Here is a 27,075-nt window from a genome sequence, read left to right as displayed (position 1 = left end):
GGGGGGATCTTGCTCCAGTGCAACAGTCTGTTTGAGTGCATTTAGATTCGGCTAACACAGCAGAAACAAGTTTTTTCCATGAGGTGTGATTTTGTGATGGGCGACGGCGACACTGGAGTCGTGTTTGCCTTTCAGATCCACATTGGGGCGCAGAGCAGCCGAGTGCTTCAAACCACAAAGATCTTATGTTTAAGTTAAGAGACGACTGGCCCCTCCAGTTTAGCAGGCGGGTGAGCGGCTGGTGCTGATAAAGTTGCTCCACAATGAGGGACAGGGACAAGCGGCGTGTCTACAGATGCCTCAAGTTCTTTTTTTTTTTTTCTTTCCTGCTGCCGGTGGAACTCGAGTACTCGCATGGCTGTCTGGCTGCTCCCGTCACCAAGACATCCCCCCCCCCGACACACACACACACTTCTATTTAGTGACTGAATGATTGTAGAGGCAGCACGAGCCCGTATCTTACCAGATCCTGAATAATCTCCATCCCCCTCCCACCCAATGAGCAAGGCACAGAGGCGGCACAGAAAGGGGATGAATTGGCGAGGAGAGCGGGCTGGGCTCGTCCCGCTGGCCTCCCCTACACACACGGTGTGGCCACTGAGAGGCAAAAGGGAAAAACCTGAATCCATTCAACTGGAGTCGGTCTGACTAATCTGAACAGTGGTCGTCATAATCAAAAGAGCATTTAACATTCAAATCGGCGGAGGAGGAAGGGGGCGATCAAAGAGAGACCTCCCACACGAATCGGAGGTCTGTGTGAAACAATTAAAGTCGTTCTCAACGTCACTAACCACACCTCCAAACACAATGTGCATAAATATATGGGTAACCACACACACACACACACACACACACACACACACACACACAGAGGAAGAAACGGGGAGACCATTGAAATTCATCTCACAGCCTGAATTTACTTAACTGCGGGTCTGCGCGCGGTGATAAACGGAGTGATGATCCGGCAACACGTCTTTATCCATGCTTTGCTTTAATTAACGGCGGCTTGTTTGTTGAAAAGATGATTAATATGCCAATGAAAATTGCATAATTGAATACCACAACACCCGCACAATCAGGGAGGAACATGCCATTTTTTATTAACTTTTTATTATCGTTATTATTACTATTATTTGGTATTTTAATTCACTTGACAAGCCCTCCCTCCCTCCCCCTCATCTCCCCCCCCACCCCCACCACCTACACCACCACCACTAAACAGGGAGCAAAAAACATAGAAGGAGGGGGAATTGGCGTGACCAGCGGGGCCAAGCTGGGCCCAGCTGTTCATCACCAATGAGAGGCCTTCACAGGCGAGGGTGTACGTAAGTGTGTGTGTGTGTGTGTGTGTGTGAGAGAGAGAGAGAGGGTGGGGGTTTTGGGAGAGATATGGCTCAGATGGGACTGAGTGCATTCCTTTATAGCCAAATAATTATGTGAGGACACCAAAGTCAATGAAGTAAAACAGTCATGCATATGAAAGTAAGCACAATCTCAAGCACTGTTTTTGCACCCCCAAAAAAGAAAAAAGCTAATTCATGCATGAAAAAAAACCCCGACAAACCAGAGTCGCTCAAATATACTCTGGTTTTATTTTAAAGTAAAAAAAAAAAGCCAAAAGAAATGAAAATCTCCACATGCGAGGAAGTTTCAGTCGAGCGATCCAGAGTTTACCCAGCGTTATACCCACCCCCCCAACGACGCTCACACCGTGTTAATGCTAAATACACACATCAAATATTCAACCAATTACAATGATACCTCTTAGAACGACGTGTGCAGCTACAGCTGCCTGGGAGGGTAAGCATTGCAGAACAAACATGTTCAGAGAGCTAAAGAAAGACGCGATGGGTGTCAAGTCCCCGGGGGCAGAGAGACGCCAGCACCACCAGCCGCGCCTTCAACTCAGCTCCATATTAAAGGCGCTTCGGAATTCTTCGGACTTGTTAGTGTGAAATAGTAATCACAGTATAAAAAAAAGAAAGAAAAGAAAAGAAAGATGGCATTGTGAGTGGACACAAATTCAGTTGAGATGTGGACAAAATGGCTGGAAGTGAATTATCCTATTAAGGGGCATTCTCAGCGTGCCACATCCCACGTATCCGCACAAAACTAGAGCAGAATATAGTGACATCTTCCCTCCCGACGATAAGAACAGCGATTGCATTTTGCCCTATTTAAGATTATATAACTAACAACCATGAAGTTCCTTCACAAAGCCTCTTAGTATAGCGGATCAGTGGCTAAATTTGCATCAAGGCGATGCGGAATAGGAGTACAGTGATTTGTCTAATCTCTTGTTGCATATTTCATCATTATAATCACATATTGTGAAATTGTGGATAAAAAAAAAACGGAAAAAAAATGGCGGCGGGGGGGAGGGAGAGTGTTTTCTCTCCGCGCACAGGTGATGCATATGGTGGGAAGCCTTCGTCGGCAATCTCTCAAGATACGAGTGTGTTTGGAAAAAGGCGGACAATGTTTACACACGCCGCTTTGATTGCAATTTAATTTTACATCACTCAGGGCCCAGAACTCACAGAGAAGCCGATGATGGACTTTCATCATCAGTATCAGCGATCTCGGTGTCATTCATGTTTTTGTGAGACTTGTCTGAAGACTTTGAATAAACCCCTGGAGGAGGGAGATAAAAAACATCCTTTTTCTGAGAGAATCGCCGTGATGCACGTCCAAATTTCTTGATTACAAGACGAAAGGAGGAGGAGGAAGGGAGGGGGGGGGGAGAAAAAAAAAATAAAACCTTGAATGAAAGCCTGTGCTGAAAGTTTTTCAGTTTGCTGATATAACAGTCAAGTGTGTCTATAAGTCTACTTAAAACGCTTAGGTATCAGCGGAGACAGCTGCGACACCCTCGTCTTATGATTCTGTCGAGACAGTACACTATCAAACCTTTCATACCGTTCCCAAGCTACATTTCCGGTGACAAAAGCTTTGCGAAAGCCTCCTGAAGGATTCATCTATATCCTAATATTTCCAATCCAATTTAACTGGAGCAGCCGGAGTGGTCTGAGCACTAGTTTACCAATCTTTGCTTTCCAAGACTCTGTGTGCTGAAGGCTTGAGGGGTTCAATCAATGGTGCTTTGATCTCGGCTGGAACCATAATTATTTAACATTGTTACAAGGATTTCTCTAATCCATCCTACCATTAAATCCCTTTTACACCCTCATCTTCTGCAGCCTAATCTGCATCTGGGCGCTCCGTTTGTCTCCCTCTCTCATTTCGGCTCGCCCCTCCTTCCTTGACGACACCCTGACTTTATAATGGACTTGGGTGCTGAGTTAGAAAATGCCTTGTTTACTGAGAGCAACCTGACTGAACTGCTCTCAAATGGACTGCCGGCGTGCAAGAATTTAAGTTTTTCTTTTGCCGGAGTTTTGGTCAGTTTGCTTTCAGTTCAGTTGGGGCCACTTGTACTGAAGCATATATGAACATTGATGACAATTAATCAGAATCCTCTCAATTCATAACCACATTCATTTCAGCCTTTCCCTGCAGAACGACAAGTTTCTTTAGATGAACCGAGGGAATTTTGAAAGTTCAGGCGCCTGATGCCCAAAAGGTTTAATCCCATCTGTTTATTTTGCTGATCACTTTGACTCCTGACAAAAAAAAAGCACCCACTGTCCTTTTGCAAATATTTGCGTGTCTGTGTTTCACCGTGATATAAATAGCAGCACGGGCAACCACAAACATTTGTTGAGGCACCTGCCACACTATCGTGGCCATCTGGTCCCCCAATTCTCCTAGCATGACATACGTGCATTAAACCTGAAATGGTTATTGTTATTTTTTCTTTTTTTTAGGAGACTGGAAAAACATGGCTATGGACCCTTCTGGGTTGTCAAAAATGAGACTTGAGAGTTTTTACATGTGAGTGAAGCTGCGTGTGCAATTTTTTAGGGTGGTGGTGATGGTGGTGGGGGCTCTCTCTGTGACTGTGCTCCGTCTGTGTCTTACTGTCAGGTGGATTCTCAGCTGACCCCTGCCTCTCCCCGCTGGCCGACGCCAAACTGGCACCAGGGACAGCCAAGAGTGGAGATTTATGGGCGAGGTGATCACATGTCTCTCTGTCTCCTCCTTCTGTATCTGCTTCTCTGCCGTGCACCTTATTTTACGTGAATTTGCTGCAATGTCTACGATGCTGAGGTCCCCATCGTGGAAGGTGCAACGGCAGTGATGCGCAATTTATTGGCATTAGTAGTTAAAGCGACAGTTAAACCAGCGTGGGATGAACACTTTAGCTGCGAATTGACAGCTTCAGTAACATAAGTCACTCTACACAGTAAGGTGTCAAAAATGTAGTACTTTATTTACTGTTGTGTAAGTGATTTTGTTGTGTAAAATAAAAAAATCAACTTTAATTCAAACTATCAATCATGCTTGTATGTTGTTTTATGTTCTGTGTGTTGAAGAAGCAGCTTCATATCCTGCTTATAGTTGGGGGACCCACAAGAAAGGAATTATTTAAAAGAATCACCAGAATGAGCCTAAGTTTTGACTTTTAGTATCAAGTAAATGATGAGCGCATGAAACACTCGATCCTACATTTCCCATAATGCACCTCAATCACGTCTCCAGTTGGAGCCCTCCTGTCCGTTTAGCAGGGGAAACTGGAGGTAACAAATTTCATTTCCACCCATTACTGTAACAACGCCCCTTTTTCGGTCATTTTATTTTTTCTTTGGCACCAATTATCACATATTAGGTCGCTACGTTTCAAGTTGCATCCGTTACTCAATGAAAAATAAAGTCACGTAACAAAACGTGTGGCGGTGGAACGGAGATGAATCAGCAGGTGTGTCTGCGGCCGCAGGAGGGCGCAGCTCTAGAGAGCCGACACGCCGCACCCCGGAAATGACTACTTAGCAAAGTTTGCTGCGTTCACGGGCCGCCGAGTTCACGGGCGGGGGGCTCGTCAAACACGGTCATTACGGTTCATATATGGAGTGTGGTTCGGCGTTGTTAAAAAAAAACAAACATATATCTTAATTAATAACTTGTTTGATGCGCCACCTTGGCCAGCTGGCTAAATGACACACCCACGATTGTCAACATGTACAGTCCGTTGCGTTTGGCTAACATGCTAAATGCTAACATGCTCCTGGTGAATACTCCCGTTTGGAAGCGCCGTCTTGTGAGGTGCGTGAGAGGACGTTTTGAAAGGAGCGCACTGGGACCGAGGAGGATGAGTAGACTGGCGTTCAGAGACGTGGAACCTGGACCAGACTGGAGGACTTCAGGTGAGTCCAACAACAACACGCTGCTGAAGAACCACTTCGTTGCCTAGCGACGTAGTTCCGTGCGCGCGCCACGCCGCGTGTAAAAACCGTGCATTCTTTGCGTTTGTGGCTGCCGCTGCTGTGGGTTTGTTGTTTACGTCCTCTTGTCTGATGTTTTATTCGATAATATAAGTTTGGTGATGTCCGTTTGTGTATTTGAATTATTCTTAAACACTGTTGTTTGTCTGAGTTTTGTCTGGTGAGGCTACACTAAGAAGACAGTTGTGTAATTATAATTGATAATCAGTTGTATGACAGACTGCAGAGTGTCAGTCTGTTGTTTTGGACAGAAGATGTCTTGTTGTTATCATGTTGTTCTACTTGTGTAGCTATAAAGTTGACATTCAATGCAGTCTATTTTGTAGCATTAAGTTGTTATTTAATTAGTAAGTCATTTTAAATGACATTTTAAAGCCTTTACTGAAGTAATTTTACCTGTGTAAAATATCTTTAAAGGTGCATTTGCATCATTTTAGTACTCTTTCCATCTCTGCTGTCACATGACTGTGCCTGTCACTTTGTATTTCAGGCTTTGTGATTCAATTTAATGTAGTCCAACAGTCATTTTTAAAAGGGGTTGCCACGCTGGCAGCTTTCTGGTTGCAGAAAATGAAAATATGTTTGCCATTAGTCACAGATACTCTGCAGTTATACATAAGTTTAATAATGAAGATGCCAAACTGGGAAACAGTACATGATAATCTTTTGCCAATAAGGGTTAACGGGTGAGCGGCTGTGATGACTAAACTGAACTAGGTATACTTGACCATCTTGAAAGAGTATGTGTATGTGTACACGCTTCACTTAAAATGAATTCAAGTTAATTGCTTTACATTCAGTGTAGTGTTCATGTAATCAGTTAAATGTCATTACATCACGTGTGGACAACACAGACTGGACCATAAGCAGTTTCTACAGTTTAAGGCAAGTAATCATTTAATCCTAGTCGAGTTATATCATTATTTTATAGAAGTTAAAATGAACATGACTGAAAACCGCACTGAAACCAATGGTATCTTCTAGGCTGAACGCTTCTAGTAGAAACGGCAGCGATCCTAATTAGAGCGCTCTTAACGAACCCAGGATTTTCCTGACTTTCATAAGGGGGTGTAGTTTACACGAGCACGCATTTAGATAAGGCTGGGAACAAGTTCATTAGCAGAGTTAGCTAGCTAACAGACACCACTCCCAATTAGCCCAGAGGAGAGCGAGCGGGGGGGAGAGAAAAGCGAGAGAGACGGGAGTCAGATCCCTATCACCGCCAGCCCATGAAAATGAAAAGAATAGCACGACACGCAATCTCCCCAAATCGGCGGGCTGATTGCGAAACAGCCGTGACGAGAAATGAACACGAGACAGAAGATCGGCGTGCAGATTTGCTTAAGGACATACTCGTAGAGAGACGAGGGGAGAGAAAGGGAGCTGGCTGGGTGTTCCACATCAGAGACCCGGCGCTCTACTGCGCGGCAGCTATCAGATTAATAGCGAGTCATTCTGTGCGCTCCTCGGCGGCTACAGACAGGAAGACAATCGGAGAACACGGGGGCAATCGCGGACAGCACTTGACACAAGTAACTAAAGTGGAGATGAAATGGAGGGACGAGCACGCACGCACAAAAAAAAGCCTTCAATTAAAGGACGTCGATTTGTAAAAGGCTTTTGTTGTTACTCAGCAAAAGGGAAAACGGTATAGAGGTGCTTCAATGGACTCACCAAAGCAGGTGGGCATGTTCCGAGTTAGGCCCACCTCATTAAAAGGCTTCACTCCCTTTTTATGTAACGGCCATTACACATCCCATTCAGATGCACACACGCAGTGATTAAAAATTATCTGTTGGAGATCCCAATCGCACCTGCTTAAACTTAAGCCAAAGAAACACAAAGAACTTTTGAACGCGGAACTATCTGAGCATTTACAAAGAGATTAAAGGGCAGACAAACTAAATAAATTTGCTTTTAATCGCGTTGAACAGGAAGTCATGTCATTTGAAATGTCCCTATCTGATTGTCTGATTCCCCACTCTTTATTCAAATTATAACATGCCCATCTGACTTTTGCAGCACAATGGGAAAAATTAAAAAGGGAAATGACCTTTCATGGCAGCCATGATGGGAGAGTGAATGGCATTATTATGCGGCAAGATTAATTCCTGCCCACTCTACGCTGCCCATTGAGAAAACAGAGGAGGGTGCAGGAGTGCCTCAGTGCGAGTCATCACATCATGGAGAAGTTGATAGAGTTACATTGGTGGTAACGTGTTTATTGTGTTGTTCTTCCATAAACCGGCCTTGATTGTATACATTTATCTTTAAGTTGCTTTTGCACGTTTGAGTTTTGAGACGAGGACACTGAAGTCTTCAAACCAGATGTCACTTGATACCTCGGAGCCACTAGGGCTGCGGTTTGGTAAAACATGAAATGGGCATCGTGTCTCACATCACCTCCTCAGCCGTCCTCGCTCACTGTACGCTAGAGACACTTTACTCCCATACAACTCAAGTCTGCCTCCCCCCTCCGCCTGTCCAGCAGCGTGTCTCAGAGCCTCTAATTCTCATTCTGATGGCTAAGTAGAAGAGGAGGAGGATAATTACAGTCAGTCATACATCGAGTCATGCTACATCCATCCCTCCTTTTCAAAGCAGTATTTTTTTTTTTTAAGCTCAGCATCTCGCCCCAAAAGGGCCTTTTTCCCCCGTATGTGATGCCTTCTTTTTGTCATGGCCCCCATAGTTCTGAGCTGACCCCCTCAGCCCTGTCTCCTGACTGATCACAGTGATGGTTTATTACTGTCGTCCCAGCGTTCTTATCTTTAGCCAGCAATGCTCATTTCCTTCCCCAGATTTAAATGCAAATGTGAAATTTAATGATAAATGCATTATCTGATAGGTGCGATAACACTGATTCACTGTCAGTATAAAATACACACCCCGGGGGGCTTCGAGCTAGCAAGCACAACTTGCCCAAATCCACTTTTTCCTCCCTCCTTCTCTGTCTCTCTCATTCTCCCTCTTTCTCTCCTCTCTCTCTCCCTTTCTTTCTTTCTTTTTTTCATAAATGCATGTACCTGCAATAAATTCTTGAGGTCATTTTCTGCATTAAATGGAATCATATTCTGTGTGTTCAGCAGTGTGTGTGCAGGCTATTGCTTAGCAGTAATTGCTGTGCAACTATCTTGTTCAATGTATTATCCATCACTTTGATGATGTTACTTTTAGAAAAAGGGGAAAGCAAGATACCAAAAAAAAACATGTTTTGTAAACTTCAAAAAAGGCTACATCTGCATTGCATTAAATGTTTATTTCAAGAAGATTAACTGGCTTTTTTGGAGCAGGCAATTGTTGGTAATTCAATGTACTATTAAGTGAACAGTGGCCTCACTTAAAGTGGTTATGTAGCATGCAGACTTCTGACTCATTTGTCCTTCTGTAGTTGCTATGCAAGACATAATGCTTTCTTACTTTTCTACCAGAAGTGTCCATAAATACTCCTTTGCTTCTTTCCTATGTAATGACCAAATCAAAACCATACCTCAAACTAGACATTACAACAACATGTCCAATGTGATCTCATCCCTGCTCGTCATATTTCTCCATTTGGGCAGAAGCAGCCTTTTGTTTATTATTTTGTTGCAGAAGGTCTGTATGGTTAACATTGTAATGCATGGTGACTGTAACACATGCTTGTAATATGTTGTTTTTACATGTGGTTGTAACATGTGGTTGTAACACATTGTTGTACGTAGTTGTAACACGTGGCTGTAAGACGTAGTGGTTACACTTAATTAAGTTTCAAATAAATAATCTCTTTATTTCTGTCAGCTTTCACCTTCTCCTCCCCTCTCCATCTCCCTGTCAGTCCTGTATAATACATGATGTTGGCGGTTTGCAGGTCAGGTTCGGGTGTTTTTTAATCAACACATGTTTTTGCATGTTGGGTATAATGGGCGTGTGTGTGAGATCAGCTGGGTCGTAAAACACACTTCATTCATATTTGGCAGTCACAAAAAATACTAATCACCAAATCCCTCTTGGTTAGCCTTTCCACTGTTCCAACAATTTGGCCAAAATAAACCCTCAATTCATCAAGGTTTGAAAAGAAAAATGATTGAATAGTATTTTGGTTTGAAATGGCCATGCCTACAAAGCTGCATTCTTAATCATTCAACCAGTGTTTTTCACCAGATAATTCTAATTTGAAACGTGCCTTAAAAGATTGTTTTGGCTAGACTGATATGTTCAATATTAACATTTGACTAGATTAAAGGATGGCTGGCAACATTTTGACTAAAATAGTCTCTTATGACTTTTTGGCAACTAAAATTTGTCTCAAGATTAAATCTAAAATGGTTGTTTTATGGTTGCCATAGGTAGTGTTATAACAAGTGGCTAGGTGTAGCCAACAAAGCTAGGGTTAGGTCAAGAAAAAGAACATTTATTTCACATGAGGCTGGTCCCCTTTGCATTTGTACTTAATTTACTGAATGTCTCATAATGATGCAGATGGGTTTACATTGCGGCTAGTTGGAAGCCTGGTACGTCTTATAAAGAGGCTGCAGGGCGCCTGGTGCGTCAGTATGAAGACGCCGAGGGCCAAGCGTCGGGAATGAGTCCAGGCTGAACTGTGAGACGGCCCTAAGAGGCCATCTAGGAAAGTGATATGAACACTTTACTTACTTGGACCGTCCCATTCGTCTGACCCGACGGCGATGTGCCTGGTCTTCTCACCCTGGCCGTCCATCTCCGACTCTCCGGCTTCTCGGTTGCCGTCTTCCTCTCCTGCAAGGCAGAAAAAAAGGGGGGAAAAAACAGAAGACAAAGTGAGAGAAGCACTCAATCCATATGTAATGCTCAGACACCTCATTTAATGAAGCACTGCATTATGGACTGTGCTGCCCTACCGAAGGGGAGATTCTTAGGACTTTGGATCTTATCCCAGCAAAAAAAAAATCATCAAGTTTTATAACCCCCTTCCTGTAATATTTGAGCACATGTGTGAGCCATTGTCATTGTGTGTGTGTATATATAGTTCTGTACATGTGTATTTGCAGTGAGCTCACCAGGTCCAGCTGCATACTTTTATGTAAAAGGAGTTCCCATGAGAGCTCGCAGGAACAGGAGGAAGCCCCGTCAAACAGGAAGGAAAGCAATGTGTGGGAGAGAGGTGGCTATTTATTACCGTTTGATCTATTGTGGAGCGAGCTAGAATGTGTGTTATAGGATGCAGGGCTGATTTACAGTCGCGGGGCGCACACACACCATGCTAAGGGATATTTGGGTGTCTTTCTCCAGGATGTAAGCGCTTAAAGACCCTGTTAAACAGACTCCGCCTCCCGAGTGTGCAGCGGCAACCCCGACTGCAGCGTTTGTTTAGTGCTCTAACGTGCACAAATCTGTTTTTTTTTTCTTTTTTGTGTGTCTACAGTAAGCATAGTTTTTACTCAAAGTTTATAGGCATATAAATAAGCACTTAGTAGGTGCCCACCTAGTGTGGCGCTGTGAATAAATCCACTGTGGCTGACACTGGTTGTCTCTCAAAACTCGGGCAAGTAAGAGCGAATGTGCTCGGGGCCGTGTAGTGGTAGCTGATAGTTTGCGGAGGAACATTCCTCTCACTTTTGTCACCGTATCGTTTCCATCCCTTTGATGTTTTAAACCCAATAGTGAACGGTCAAGGACAGGCTTGGATTACTACAATGGATTACTACACTTCATCCACTCAGAGAGGGGAAAGAAGGGGGATCGATGTGTCGATTTAAATGGGAATATATTCGAATGACAAAGATATTCTAAAAATCGCGATGTACACGATAGGACATGCATTCATGTTGTCCTGGTGTGGTTGTTTACCACATCTGTATCTGATCCCCACCTACAACATGCTTCCAAAAAACATTTCAGTGTTCGTTATCACAGTTCCAGTGACAACTGCCATGGGACACACACTACTTTGCTCTGGTGCCATCCATCCTCCGTTAGGGTTAATCTCTCCATCAAGCACACACACCATGCTTGTTTTTTTTTATACACTTCAAAGAAGGAAGCAAACATTCAGTCAGCTTTCTGCCTGGCACTGAAAGAGGAGATGTACACGAAGGAAAAATTGATGCTGAAGGGAAGTCTGCAGAAAATGGCCTACTTACAGTACATGAGGTCATTATGACCCAGTTTTGCTTATGCAAGTGTCTGCTTGGGCTGGTGATTCCCCCCACCCCCACTCCTCACCCCACTCCTTTCCCATTCCCCAGTATATTATCAGAGAGCCCACTTGACTAAATTCCCCCACTATTTATTGTTGGGCCTGGAGAACCTCTTTAGCATACGAGGCTGGTATTATGACGAGGATAACAAAGGCGTATATCAACAGTTCCTTCCAATGGAGCGGAGTTTAAAAAAAGCCGGGGCGAGATAACATTAAAGGCACTACCTTGATCTCAGGCGAACATGTTAAGCCCTGTAACGAAACGTATTGGAAGTGTTTAATTACAGCCCGGGAAACGAAGCTACAAGATGATTCCTTAATTAAGCAGTGATTAAGGATTTTCTGCCTTCTATCTAACACAGTTTGCAAATGCATTTTAAACACAATCGCCCGGGCAACCTCACAGGGAACAATGTCACAGGGCTTTGATGAAGTTTTCCTGCACAAATGTCACTGGGAAAAAAGCACAGCAGAGGGGAGAAGTGCTGCAGCAGCACTCCTCTGCTTACAGTAGCACTACGCTGCTCGATTTAAAAACCTGCAATACAGACGAATACGGAGAGCCATTTTTTTTAATGGTTTTGAACGGCATATGAGATCTGACCTTTCTGATAGAGGAACAGATTGATTGAGGTGCTCCATTTCGTTCGCGGAGGTCCACTGTACGTAATAGAGGTTCGGCCTTGTTTCATCGTTTGAGTTGAACCCCTCTGCTGTCTTATTGAGGGAGACAGATTGTCAATGATCATCCTCTACATTATCACCTAGATCATAATTTACATCTGGCTTAGGTTCCATTCCTCGCGGAATCGAATGGAGATACTTAAAGCTGAGTGAGAGAAGGCTGAACAGAAGGGACGAGGAGGGAGGGAGGGCTTGGGGGTGTATGGGGGGAGGTGGGGAGGCGAAGCGGCCTGCTGGGTGCAGGGTTGGCGGGCATGCAAGAGGAGCCAGTGAGCTGTTAAAATCAGCCCTATCGCTGCTCCATCAAAGGACAGCTCTCTAGCCAAATCGCAGTCACACGCAGAGCGCTACGCATTCAGGTCAATAAGCTTATAGGCGATTTACACAAACAATTCCTGGAGCAAGGTAGCAACAAAGTCATATTGGCTTTTTCTCTCCCTTTTAGCATTGTCTCCGCCGAAGAAGCCCTTGAAAATGTCAATCTCTCACGTGCGACTTTAAGGAGCTCAGAGCACTTTAATCCTGACCAGCGAGTGAGGAGACGGGTCACGCTTTCCTGCAAAATGGAGTATAAGTATTTTAAAGTCTTCCTGCGAGATCGCGCGGTTCTATATGTTACGGAATTCTGGGCTCGATGACTTTGACCCACCAGCCACTTTCCTCTAAACCCATCACCATCTTGCTAGCACTGGAGCTTGTCAATGATGTTCAGAATGTAATACCCCCCCACCAGTGCTAGTCGGTTGATATTGCATATTTGCTCGTTGATGCAGATTAGGCTGCGACAGAGAGTCAAATCCAGGAGGCAACCTTTCCCAGCAAAGTCAAGCATGGCTGTAAGACTTCTCCGCTATCTGAAAAATAGGTCTGGATTGCGTGCAATTTGTGGCAGGCAAATCACTCCAATGGAGGGAGGCTATTAGTGAAATGCCTTGCCACTGTCTCTTTAAATGCCAATAAATTCCCATCATTACTGAATCTGGCAGTTTTCCTCCCTGTCTGCAGCCTGGGTCTTTATCTCGCTCTGCCTCAGTCTCTGAGCATGTAGATCTGGCCCAGTTAGATTGTCATACTTAACAAACATTAATGATTAATTTCCTCCACTGAGTCAAATGGGGCTAAAGGGATGACTCGATTCATCTTATCGCACCACAAATTAGCATTTTCCCCATATTCTCCGGCATCAACTGTGCATTAAAATTCCACATTTACCATTCTGGGCACTGGCAGCTGTGGCGAAAGCGCCAAGGAGATCTTCCTCCTGCGTTGCTGGAGATTCTGATTACTTCTGTATTACACAAAGAGTGGCATAATTAATTCTGCCACTTTGCGTCAGTTACTGTATGTCTCTGACCGCTGCGAGTCAAATTACTCGCCGAGAGGTTATTCAGCGGGTCAAGGTGGGTTTGTTATTCGCTTTCTTAAGTACTGTGCGTGCAGTCTCTAGCCTTCGCTCTTCACTTCCACTGATATATATATAAAAAAATCTTTCTTCCGACATGATCATTTCTTGTAATTTGAGGAGCACTCACACTAGTTGTGCTTCATACACAAACACTCACAACAAAGTAAATAGTTTGAGCAGGAAAAATCACTTGTATTTCCTCACAAAGGAGATGTTTTACATCGAGGAAATGAGATACATGGAAGGACATGTAAATTTACTGTCGGCGCTAAGTAAGGAAGTCATTTGTCATCAGACAACACTTGGAACGCACAAAGGGAACAGCTTGTGGCAACACCCTGTGCTGAACTTCACAGATAGCCAACAATAAAAGAGGGGGTGAAACAGCAAGGTGAAATTTCACAATTTCAGTAAAAAAAAAAAAAAGGTGCCACTCACTATATAAAAAAGGTATCTTTCTTACAATTATGGAGCCAGGTGTGTCAATAGAGGATAAATCTTTGCTCTGGAGTCAACTGTGCTCTCTTCACAAGCGGAGCTCCATAAATGTGAAATTGTACGGAGCAGGAGGAGTTGTTTGAGGTAAGATTTTCTTTTAATCGCAGAAAAAGCCAAGGTTATTTTTTTTTAACAGATATCTCGCCTTTTTCTCTTTTTTTTTTACACAGAGCTCTCAGTTGGTAGGCAGACCCCTTCTAATTCTATGTATACTAAAAAACTGTTCCTTCTCTTTTCTCCATAATATAAGCATCACTGACATTTTATTTATTGAATGAATTATAGTACAGTCCTTCATTCAGACATTTACTTCGTCTTGTCATCAAAATGTACTCAAAGGTGCAAAATTCCAAATTCGGAGCATTAGTATGGCATCAAAAACTATTAGCTGTGTAAAGATATTGTACCTGAGCAGAAAATAAAGAAACTTCTCAGTACTTTATCATCCCGACCAATGGCATAGTAGTGTAAACATAACGCTGTTCACCCTCAGCTGAACACTGTTAGCATTGTGGCCATTGCTTGCATTCTTAGCACTGTTATCTGCTAGCCGTCGGCTCAACTCTCACCATGTTGAGAGCCACGTGGACGCAAAATGCTCTTAATTTGGAATTTAGCACCTTTTTAAAGTCACAAAAATATTTGTATGTTATTTGTAATGTAATATTTGTAAATAAATCATTATTGAAGCATTATTAGATGTGGTTGTTTTGAGTTATCAAATAACTATAGTAGAGTAGTACAACATTTCCCCATGAAACATAATAATAAATAATCAAGTAAAGTAGAATCACCAATATTAAAGTTGAATGCCACTAGTGATGACGGTAGCAAGCAGTAATAGTATGTGTTGAGGCTCATAAGCCTACAAGGAAAGGTGAGGAACCCCTGAAGGAAGATGTACGTCACTTCTCCTTTTACAATAATGTGCGGTCACTGTGAGATTTCACATTTATGCAGCAAATTCAAGGCTAACAGCGCAGTAGATAATACTGCAAGCATCTTCCAAACCGCGTCCACGACGGCGCCAAAGACCATCGGGAGCCATGACACCATTAGCTAAACAGGGTGAGGAGTCAAGCATCACCCAATTTAGAGGTTCCCGAGCCTCAGACCAAGATGGGACGTTAAGGTGCTCCATGCACTTATCTGGGGAGTCCCTTTTTCTGCAAGGGTAAGGCAAATGACTGAGTCTTTGGTGGCATTCAACTTCTTGACCTTTGCGCCTTTAAGCGGCTTTGCTACTTCACCGCACTCTGATCAAAGTTAATAAGTGCTTCATATGTTAATGAAAATTGGTACTCCTCTTTGTGTTCCTACAGCTTTTTAATACCTATTATAGACTGAAACTTTTAATGGAGGTTTTAGGTCCCCCTGACAAGCCCATTTCAGAGAGTGACTACACAGATACAAGGCTAAGCTAAGACCAGAGAGTCACTGCTCAGTGGAGGAACCTTACACGGGAGACCTTATTCTCCGGGAAGCAGCGAAGATAAAGGCCATGGGATGAGTGGCTGCTTTAAAACCCACGTTCAAGTCCGCACAGGGCTAATTACAGCACGCCATCACATTTGAGAGGGTTTAGTTAATCAAGGGGGGCTCTCTTTTTCCTCCTATAGTCGAGGAATAACACAGTTAAACCATTTAATGCCGCCAGGATTGCGTCCTTTCTAATTCACGGCAGTTTCACATAAGTGGGGTAAATTTAAGCCACTCCGACGTTAGTTTTAAATAGATCTAATGAAGGAAGGGATCATGGGGAAAATGGCTACACCTGATGATTGCACACAACTTGCCACGAGGAAAAAAAGAAATGTGGATAGTACATCATTTAGGTCTTAGGAGGCATTGGGAGACTTAGCTTCTGTAAGCTTAGATAGCAAAGTAATAAAAAAAAGAAATCTGACTAGTAAGGCTTGTGTATGACAAGGAACAGATTACCAGTTTCTACAGAAAGTAGTACTTGACATTTGGGATTGCTATTTAGTATTGACTTTATTCATAAACATAGGGAGGAGATTTGAGGGCCCGGTTCCTCACATGGTTTTAACCAAAACAATGAAAATATCAAACGGCTGTGACAAGGTTCTTTTGAAGATTTTCACAAGTTGTCCTTTTTTTTTCTCCTTTCTCCTAGCTGTAGCCACCAGTGTGTACTGCACCATCTATTTCATAGCTACTGGGTTATTACAAGACCATACATTCTACTTTGAAGTTTGTGTAAGGACACATTACGATGGAGACAAAGGGTAAAGCCAACGCGGCGTCGCCGGTAATTGCAATTTCTGAACAATTGCGCCGTTCGACTTCTCCCGGAGAACAAAAGGAAAAACATTATTGATACGATTACCGGGGCATACCCCACCTGAAACATGAAAGATTTGTTTTTCCTCAATAATGTAATCCCACGAGGCACATCAGTTTAGAAGTGTGAAGAAAATAATTCTAAACAGTTTTTCCCTTTGAAAGGAGAAAGAGGAGGCAGACATTCAAAGCGTTGGTTCTTCATTAAAAAGTCAAATTTATGGCATCCGTGCGCCAGCGAGAGTGGGGACACCTGGGGTAGTGAAAGCAACGCCACCGGAGGCAGGAGGGTGGGAAGGGGGGGGGGGGGGGGTGGGGGAAGGGGAGTTAGGGGGAGGGAGGTGGGACGAGTCTGTCATCTTCACACTGTAACCTGGAGCAGACCACAAATTAGCTCCTGTGATGGCAAGGTGTGACCGAAATGAAACAAACATACAAAGAAGCAATCTAATTGAATTGGAGTTCAAAGAGGGCTGGGGCGCATTTTGGCGGCGCGAAAAGGCGCTTTTATGGTGCTGGACCTCCGAGCAGTGGCAGGTGCTGCTGAGTGTTCACAGAGCTTCAGCCCGCCGCCTCAAAGGGAAAGGAGCCACGCTCTCCAGTGCATTGGCGTAGCGCGCCGCACCTTCACAGCGCTATCACAGAGGGAGAGCCAGCGTCGCCAATGCCATCTCCCTCTCAGATCAAACCACTGCTCTTGGGTGGATTGCTGGGATCAAATATCAGAATGGATAGCCCCGGCTCTCGGCGGCAGCGCGGGAGGAATCGTCCCACGGACGCAAGTCCTGCCAGGTTTGATTTGATCACGTTGAGGGATTTTATTAGAAGCCATTAGCAGGAGTTTAACTTATTTTTGATGCTTGGCACGCAAGGGGCGGCTCAACATATTGTCACACGTTGGGTGTGGAGTAAAAAAGCGTGCGCGCTGATTAGCGTGTGGTAGACGATCCTCACCTTTGTTGCAGAAGTACTCCATGTCTTCACAGCTCATGTTCTCGGTCTCGAACTCGCCGGAGAAGTTCTCCTCCGCCGAGAACTCGTCTTTGGCCAAGAGCTCGTTCTCCTCGGAGACGCACTCCTCCTCTTCCTCCAGGCCATCCTCTAGAGGACCTGAGGACACACACACACACACACACACACACACAAACAAGGGGAATGTTCAGCGGTTTCATCACATCCTTGAGGCTCTCAAAAAAAAAAAGAAGTCTTCCTCTCCTCAGTGCTTTAATTGAGATCCCACAAATGCAGATGCAACTCAAACAGCAGCTGTTCTGTCTATACGGTCCACGTTCAGACATTCAGTGTAGACAAAGCTCAGGTCGCCTCAATAAATTACATTATTTTACTATAATATTCCACAACCGTCCTTCCATTATAGCTGTTTGAAAAAGCCCTCTGAGACTGAAAAACAAGCTGACTTGCAGCCAAGGTGAGCGTTGATGTTAATCCGCTGTACCTGCTAAACAAAAAGCTCACACAAACGGAGAAAAAAAAAAAAAAAGTTCCCTTTTTCCAGACTTTTCATACAGGCATCAGCATGGGAGGAGGAAAGAAAATACTTTTATTAATTTGTTAGCCTTATCACAGGGTACAATGTTGATTTTCCATTTACATTCCATGCCTCCGGGTAATACACCAGTGCAATCTTAAAGGAGACACTTTTCCGTGTGATTAATGTTTTCCCCCCTCTGTGCAATATTATTTCTTTAAATCTAAATGATTTCAGAGTTTTGCTCGTAGCTGTACATCTCTGTCGGTATTTGCATATTACCATTTTGCTTCAATCAAGGGGCGTTGATGGAATTACTGTACTGCCACCTGAATTGTATTAGCTGTGAAAAACATCTCATCCGGCGTTTGAATGTTATTAAGATAATGTGCATCTTGCGCACCGTCTCCCTTTTCCCAACAAAACACGTCTCCGATGTCTGCACACGAATTAGCATAGCAAAGAGGTGACAGAACACCCCAAATTTAAGGTTAGTTTGTATTTGAAATAATGCAATAAGTCTGCATCATCCCCCCCTACCCCCCTGAAAAATACCCATGATTCTCGAGGTGCGTTTGAAGGAATAGTCATATCACAAGTGCTGCCATGGTTTGCTGCTAGATGTGGATGCTGTCTCTGTTTCTGCCTGTCACACACACACACACACACACACACACACACACACAGGAGCTTCGTACGCAGCCTCTTGTGCATCATTCTGGAGCTCAAACAGAGTGCACTGATATCCTCTCGACACCTTTCAACGTGTTTGTTCTATTGTAGCGGGAGCGAGCCCCTCAGCTTTAATAAAGCTATAATTTCGGTTCAGAAAGCGGGGACCGGTGTGCCTCTCCTGTTCCTCTTTCTTCCCGCACCGAGCCTCATAAAAGACCCCCCTGATGTCCACAAACTGCTTGCTCTTTTCATTAGTCTTATAAATTACTCCTTTGTAGCGGGCCTACATCTGCAGGAGCCCCGGACATGAAAAGAATTAGCGCACGGATCTCTAATAGACACTGCGGAGGCAAAGAGTGCCCGCTTTTAAATAAGGATACAGTTTTTTTTTTTTATGTTCTTATCTGATGCCTTCTGCTGATTCGCCGAGGAGCGAAGTGAGGCGTGAAGTGACTCGATGAGTCTACCATCGCTTAAGATGATACCGAGAGATAAATATCGCAGTATCAAGGGGAGATTGTATGAGTGGCGTTAAAAGCTCCTGCCAAGGCAATTGAGGACAGTGTGAAAGAAAGTGTGTGGGGGGGGGGGGGGGGGGATACATTCCTATACACACACTCTGTACACATTCCATTACACAGCTGAATAAGAACTGTGTGTACAACTAAACGATTCTCCCTCTGTTGCCGGCAAATACAGCAGCGCCATTGCGCCATAGAAAATAGACCTACAGTGTTGCGCGATAATAAGGGTAAAGGGAGATTAAAGATAAACTTCATGGTCAATAAGACACAAAGATTAGGCAGATAAGATGAGATAGAATTGAGGTTTAATAGACTCCGAATGAGGGCATCTCACTTCCCCACTCTAGCAGATAGTAACTAAATGGAGCTTTTTCAAACCGATAGAGACACTGGAGGCCTCGCTGAATATGGAAAAATTGAAACACTCCACCCGGTCGGAGACATTAAAGGGGGAGGTCTGACGGCTACTTCTCGGGCACCGCGTAGATTGCCAAAGTTTGTGCGCACTTCTCACATGTTTGGTTTATTATACAGTATTCATTGCATGGAGAGACCTGAAATTATTTCAGAGACAGCAATGATAAGAATAATGACTTTCTAAACGACCAGCACCACACTCCTAACTCATTTTCTGATAGTGGCGTCCCCCCCGCTATATTTAGTTGTGTACTGTTTAAAATCCTGTCACATTCGCTGTGTGACCCGCGCTTGTTGGTGCATTTCTATAGGCTCTGCTGACGAATGGGGCCCGAGGAATGTCTGCTGCCTCACCCTCTTATCAGGCCTCCCCTGGAGTTCAGATGGCCAATGACACCGCGGGGAGAGCGTCCGCATTTTCACGCCGCCCCAACAAAACAACAACACGGCCCACTTTTAAAATGGCTGCGCTCATTAAAAACAAGATACAGACGTCTGTGAGGAGCAGGCGGTTTTTACATGAGAGGTGATTTTTGGAATTAAACACAGACTTTTTTGGAAAAAGCTTTTGGCCGTCTTTGTAATATAATCTACAAACACAAACCATGGTGGTGTCTTCAACAAACATGTTTCTGAAACCCAGAAACCCAAAAGTTTGCAGAACTTGTGACGGGGAATTTTGTCAAGTCATTGTTCCATCACTGAATGGGTGCTTTCCAACGTGGAACCCCAAGGGCTCATGAATGAATCTGAGGTTAGGGATGTACGTTTCAGTCCTGACTGCAATACCTGGGTGCCATTTCCATGCCAGCGTTGGATTATTAATCTGTATGCCTGACTGTGTGGAAGTGACTTATTCTTTATGTGTAAGGCAACTTGTAACTGTAAATACATGCGTATATATATACATTTACTGAGTTACCATTTTAATTCAGCAACAAACTGTTCAACACGTAAGTAATTATTCCAGTATATAATCATAGAATTGAATAGATCGGCCCCATTAAGGTTATAAGAAATATTAATCAATTAGGAATAAATAATGAATACAAATGTTTATGTAAAACAAAATTCTGTTTCATACATACATTTCATTCCATACATACAAAAATACTACTTTATTTATATTATTATTGTTATTATTATTATTGCTTGATTTTGTGTCACAATCCAAACAGGTTGAGAACCACTGGACTAAACTATGTATCAATCAATCAATCATGAGAAATAATCGTGAAATAAATAAAAAGAATAATTATTAACCGCCGTCCCACAATACTCCTCTTTACCTTTAAGTCTGACAGCTGTTCAGGTCACATTCTAAAGTGCTAAATCACCAGCTTTACTTTCCAGAGAAAGGCTTTGTTTAATAAAATCCCAGCACAAAGACTCGTATCAGCTCAATTTGAAGAGGATGTTTTAGGAAGCTGCACCCCGTCTGAACTTCCTCTCACTCGGGGTCAGTGTCCAGGTACCCCTGCACCCCCCCACCGCCCTGCCATCCACACCCTCGGCCCTGAGCTGTATCATCTGCATTCATCGGGCTCTTCCTCTGCCGACTACAGAGAGAAATCTCAGCCCTGTTCAAACAGCCATGCAGGCAGGAGCAGCCAATGCTAATAGAGACATTGGTAGCTGAATGCAGGCTTGATCACAGTGGCTCTTTTGTTCGTGGCGTGGCCTCTGTCTGATAGGGATCGGCCATGCGGAGTGGAGCTCCGGAGAGGGATATGGTAATGCCCCCGCTGAGTCTATAAAATGGGGTGATACTCTGAGACCATATGATGGACGGAGGATTAATGAGTCACAGAGGAAGGGGAGCTGGGAAGAGAGGCGTACGGACAGAGGTGGTGGAATGACCCAACATTTCAGGAAATAAAACAGGAATCTGTGCCTCCGTTGACGAAAACAGAAAATGTAAAAAAGAAAAAAAAACACACACATACATACATATTCCAACCTTCCTACAAAACTCACTTAAAAAAAGAAGAGCTCTAAACAAATATTTGTGCAAAATTGTACAAGTGACTGCTAATTTCATGGCATGCTTTCTTTTTTCCAGCCGTCCACAATGTGGGGAGCTTGTGGCCGGGCTGTGATAGCGATACCTCACATTATCAGTGGGCTCCACAGTGCGATGTGTGGATCACAAACCCAGCCTCCTCTATAGCTCCCTAATTAGAGGTGAGGTAATTGAATCTGACAGAACAAAGCGGCAGATCTCTATAAGCATGGACATTTTTTTTTTTTCCTTTTCGCTCCCACCTATACAGTTTTTCTTTTTCTTTTTTTTTTTTCATCCAAAAGGTCCATTGAAAACGTGTCCAAGCTGGCCTTGGGATAAAACATAGCACCTGAGACTAAACATGAATGCATACTGCAGCCCTAGAACCCAACAGGGCCACACGGCTCCACCTCTGCCAACTGTGCTCCCTGTGACTGGTCCTTTTGTGCCAACACTGATACTAGGCCTTCCTCACTTCCAGGCGAACACACACACACACACACACACACGCACACGCACACACACACACACACACACACACACACACACACACCTCAGGACTCTTCAAACATCTGCGGTGGAAGGTAGTGTAGACTTTGTCTCAAGTATCAAGTAGCTGTGTGGTGTGAGCCAGGTAGGCTTTCATGCTGCATGTTTAACTGCACAGCTGGAGAAAAAAACACTCACTGTCTGGTGTTGAAAATAGAAGTGAAAAGAGAAACTATTTTTGTCTCATTTGACATGCAGGGGTTTGGAAGGCTGAGAGAGAGGAGGGGGTGGTAGTGGAGGGAGGCGAGGAGAGACTGGGGGCCATCCTCTCTCCTCAGCTCTAATGACCTTTGGGAAGCAGAGGGCTCCCTCAGCCTTGGAGGAGACTTAGTGTATATGTTACAGGGCTCAGGCCTCTAATTTAATCCTTGATCACTGTAATGAAATAGATACCATTTGTGCAACTCTTAATAGCTTAATATGCTACAGGAACCCTCAAAGGAATTTTTCATTTCTAACATTGTTTTCTCTTTTTTTCATACTGTGTAAATGTTACAAAAAAAACAGAGCCTTTTTTCCAAGTTGTACACTGTGATCAAACTAAATGTGGAGCTAATGCTGTAACGAAGGCAAAAGTAAATTACCGTTTGTATTTCATCCACGCGCGTGTGAATGCGTGTGTATGCGTGTGTGTGTCAGTGTGTGTGTCAGTGTGTGTGCGTGTTGGGAGGAGCGCGGAGCAGCTTCAGTGGAGACTGATGTGTTCTCAGAGTCGCAGTCTGTGACCAAGAATAAGCAACGGTATTGTTTAACTTGATTTTCCGGTTGCTAAGCAATGTAATTCTCATGATTAGAAATGGCTGCCTTCCTAAATTCGGGGCACTTACAATCAACAGTCAACAAACTGCTTGAAAACTCAGCACCAAGCGCCTCGTCTTGGAAATTGCGGTGAGAAGGGGGCAGGAGAGGGGGGGGGGTAAATGTATTCACATCCTTGTACAACCCACACACACACACACACGTGTTTGAACATACACACTGTTCCGTGAGGCTGCAGCGCCATAGAGATGACAAGGCATCTACATCATGACATCATCCAAGTTTACATTTGGGTACATTTATGCTTCACGCTGTGAGACTGAGACACGCCCATCGGCCTCCTTGTTGCCCAGATGCAGAATAATGTTATTCCTCCACGACGGAGGGGATATTTTTTCCCACCGCATTTCCCAAAAAAAACACAATTGTAGGCCGCGTATCTTGTTCCAATCAGACATGACGTTGGATCCCAGCACGTTTCGCGGAGTTGCTAAACTTCCTTGTTCCTGCGCCCAGCGTTTCTGTCGGCGCCGTTGAAGGGGGAATAACACTCGCTCTTACTTCTTTATCCAATGAATTGGAATTGGAATGGCATGAAAACATGCTGGCATTTGACTATGCCATTAAAATGCTGGAGGCACCTCTGAGCGTGCCCGAGGGCTTCAGCAGATGCCAGCCAGTTCCTCTGTGGAGTTAGCTGGGTTCCTGCTTCACTCCGCCCGCCTCTACTCTGCCTCTCTAGAGTTTACAGACACGCACGCGTCCAAGTGGACGCCGGTACATCGTTTGGCCCATAAAAGTCACAAAGCCTGTCCTCCAAGTAATATGGGCTTAGCGGGGCCGACATTTGCTTTGCAGGGGACTGATTAAAATGCTGGTAAAACGGCTGGTGTTTAAGCATCCTCCGGTCCTTTCCTGTAACGTGCTCGCCGCTCGGCCCCGGCTGAGTGATTTATCGTCGTCATTCTGTTACTTATAAGGAAAATATAAGTTAACCATGTGCCTGTACACCGGATGTGACAGCTGAAACAAAGCAGGTAAAAAATGTGTGGTCTTAATTACTGGTTTATAAGCGAGCTTTTCACTAGAACGTTCACTTTTAATGAAGCCATTGAGTGAGGCTCCTCCAGGGAGCTATCATGGTTAAGTGGGGGCATCCATCTTCAGCCATTGGCTCGTCTGCAGACGAGTGGAGGCTCTGTCTGCAGCACGCTCACCTCATATTGGCTCACTTTATCTCCACTAAGTAAAGTCTGTTGGAAGGTGGTAAAAGTGGCGAGAAAGTACTTTTGTCCGGCAGCTCTGATGAGGGCGAGGGAGTTTTTCCCCGTCCTGTAGAGGCAGCGAGCACTCCGCCGCGTCTCAAGTGCCTCACGAGATGCTGCTGTTTAACCTGCGACGCGTCGTATTCATAACCATCGGTGGCCTGAGAGTCAGTGGGGGCTGAAGTAGCAATATTGTGAACGCTGCCTCCGCAACAATTAGCTTTTAGTCGAGCGCCATTTCAAAGAATTTAATGGGGAGCCTTCAGAAAAAGAAAAAGAATGATTACTGTATCAAATAAATGGAGATAAAACAATATTTTCCCATCAAGGAATTTCTATGAAATGGATATATCTAAGATGTCAATTTCATTCCAGTATTATGAAGGATGGGGGGGGGGGGGGTGTCCTTTAGCAATAAATTCTTCATTAATTCAATTCCAATTTTCCTCTGGTTCCTATTTCTACAATTGATAGTTCCACTTCTTAATACCTCGGATAAGAAGGGAGAAAATCATTGCAGTGACTCAGTGGAGACTATGAGCAGCAGATAGGATCTAAATATTACCAATGCCAAAAGAAGTGTGAAGTCTGATGAACATTTCAAAAGAACAATTCTTTATGGATCAGCTAAATCTTTTCCACTTTTTAATTAAAAGTAAAGAAAATAGAAGTTAATTATCCTGTAAAGATTAGCTGGTGGGCATCTTTCTGTAAATTAGTTCTAATTAAAAGGAAATTGTCAAATGACATTCAAAGCACTGTCCTTTAAAACACAGACCGAGATGGGCTCCCCCCCCCCCCCCCCCCTCACCCCTCCTAATTCTTGATCTGGCCATGTGAAGCTTCTTGCTGGAAAATTAGGATTCTGCCAGTGATTCTCACACACACACACACACACACACACACACACACACACACACACACACACACACACACACACACACTCACACACACACACACACTGCTCCCTTGATAGCAGGCCTCTAGCACACTTTGAAATACTGCTGCATCAATGGGGAGCTAGTGGCTGCTAGAGATAAATAGTCCTCATTGATAAATGATTGCATTGATTAGCTGCTGAGAATCGGGCCTTTTTTTTTACCAGGCTGACATTGGCATTTTTTTATTCAATATAATATTGACATTGCTCCAGTCCAGTGTAAATACTCTCTAGAAAACATGCAATTTTATTTATTCTTTTTACAGATTTTGTAAACTAAACAATTGAAGTCACATACCATTGAATACAGAGGATGACTCAATAAAAAATATAAATAAAATTGATAATAGTTGTACTTAAAGATAGTTAACAAGTTGAACCAATTCAAATTAAACATTACGGGCCCACTGATTCTTTTCATTTTTAAAACAATAGAAGCTGCAACCAAAGATAGTTTGAAGTTTTTGCTTGAGAAATCACTTAAAACGTTTTACCAATAATCAGAGTGCATTAATTTGCTGTCGATCGATGGATTAATAGACTCATTTGTCGTTATTAGGGAAAGCCGACAGCTTACATGACACTTTCCTGCCACCAAAAACAAAAGAACACAGGCGTGCTGTGTGAACGCACACACACACACACACACACACACACACACACAGACACACACACACACACACACACACACACACACACACACTCACACACACACGCACTCAGTACTTAAACAAACCACCACTATCATCACTTCACAAATAAATGATGAATCAGACCGCCTTCTTATGTGCGTGTGTACTGTAGCTTTCATCCGATTTCATGTGGATTTCATCATCCGTTGTCTAGCTCGGCTGTTGCTCCCATCCACTCGCGTTGCATCAAACCATTCCAGCAGTTATAGTCAGAAAAGAGAGAGAGAGGGATAGAGAGAGAGAGAGAGGCAAACAGTGCTGAAGCCCCTCCATCTGCTCTGGCTAATGATGATGCTCTCCCTGGCCTGGAGCAAAACTGCACGAGGGAGATTTACACCCATAATACCCCCGGGGGGGCTCTGGAGCCGCACCGCGCTCCCAAAACACCGTCACTCCATCACTTCCTATATGATAGCTGGCGGAGCAGGTAACAATGGAGCGGCAACAATGTCTTTTTGTATTACTGACAAGTGCCTTATTTGGTTGACATAACCTGCCTCGGTGTCTGAGGAGTGGCACTAAGCACACAGGAAAATGGATGACAGCTACACCATTGAGACATTGTGCCGGTGTAACAATCATACCGGGATATGTTTTTAATATATATATATTTATGAAAAAAAAACACCTAGCAGTGTGTGTGTGTGTGTGTGTGTGTGTGTGTGATAGGAGGCAAGTGAGAACACAGCGGTGAGTGAGGAGGGAGAGGTGGCTGTCTTTGCGATACACTAATTGGAATGATGGCAGGAGGGGGAATCAGGCAGCACAGTGAGCTAAACTGAACAGAGCTGCCTCTTTCCCCCCCCCTCCCATTTACACAATTATAAAGGTTTATAAGTTGTAATTGCCGTTCAATTTGGGAGCTTTAGACCCACTGTAAAGCTCTGTGTGGGACTAGCCTTGACATCTATCTCCTAAAACAAGTGAGTTAAATGGTGAGAGGCTGAAAGAAAGACTGTAAGAGAGAGAGAGAGACTCATGCAGGGGGAGATGTAGAGAGCTCCACTCCTCAGGGATTGAGTGTTCACACACAGTAAATGGAAGTGGCACAGCTCTGACCTTTGAGCCTCAGCGTACGGGTAAAGCGAAGGCGCTGTCAAAATATTGCTTCAGAAATGACAATCCACCTCACCAGTCCCCGGTTCTTGACATGGCAGGCAAGTGGCGAGCCGTAACCTGCTGATCCCGACATTACAAATGAGGGGGGATTATCATGACAACAAACCGCAGCTCGACACACACCGCATACCCCTAAAAGATATTCCGGCGTCGCCACCTTATTATCAGATAGCCAGCGATGACTCTTAAAAATCAAAAATGGGTAAACATTTAATAAAAAAAAAAAGCGTGTCAGAATCCACACAACT

General features: G+C 44.0%; 1 protein-coding gene across 1 annotated transcript in view; it reads right to left on the bottom strand.

The window, feature by feature from the left end:
- The window catches only part of zfpm2a (zinc finger protein, FOG family member 2a), a 118,643-nt gene that overhangs the window by 70,094 nt on the left and 21,474 nt on the right, over positions 1-27,075 (bottom strand). Inside the window, 2 exon segments of the mRNA XM_084026266.1 lie at positions 9,978-10,079; positions 17,348-17,503. Coding sequence (XP_083882392.1) covers positions 9,978-10,079; positions 17,348-17,503 — 258 coding nt within the window.

Source organism: Eutrigla gurnardus (genome assembly GCF_963514095.1).
Source record: "Eutrigla gurnardus genome assembly, chromosome: 14".
NCBI classification, from domain to species: Eukaryota; Metazoa; Chordata; class Actinopteri; order Perciformes; family Triglidae; genus Eutrigla; species Eutrigla gurnardus.
Note: the sequence above shows the minus strand (reverse complement) of the source record. Positions and strands in the feature narration are given on the sequence as shown.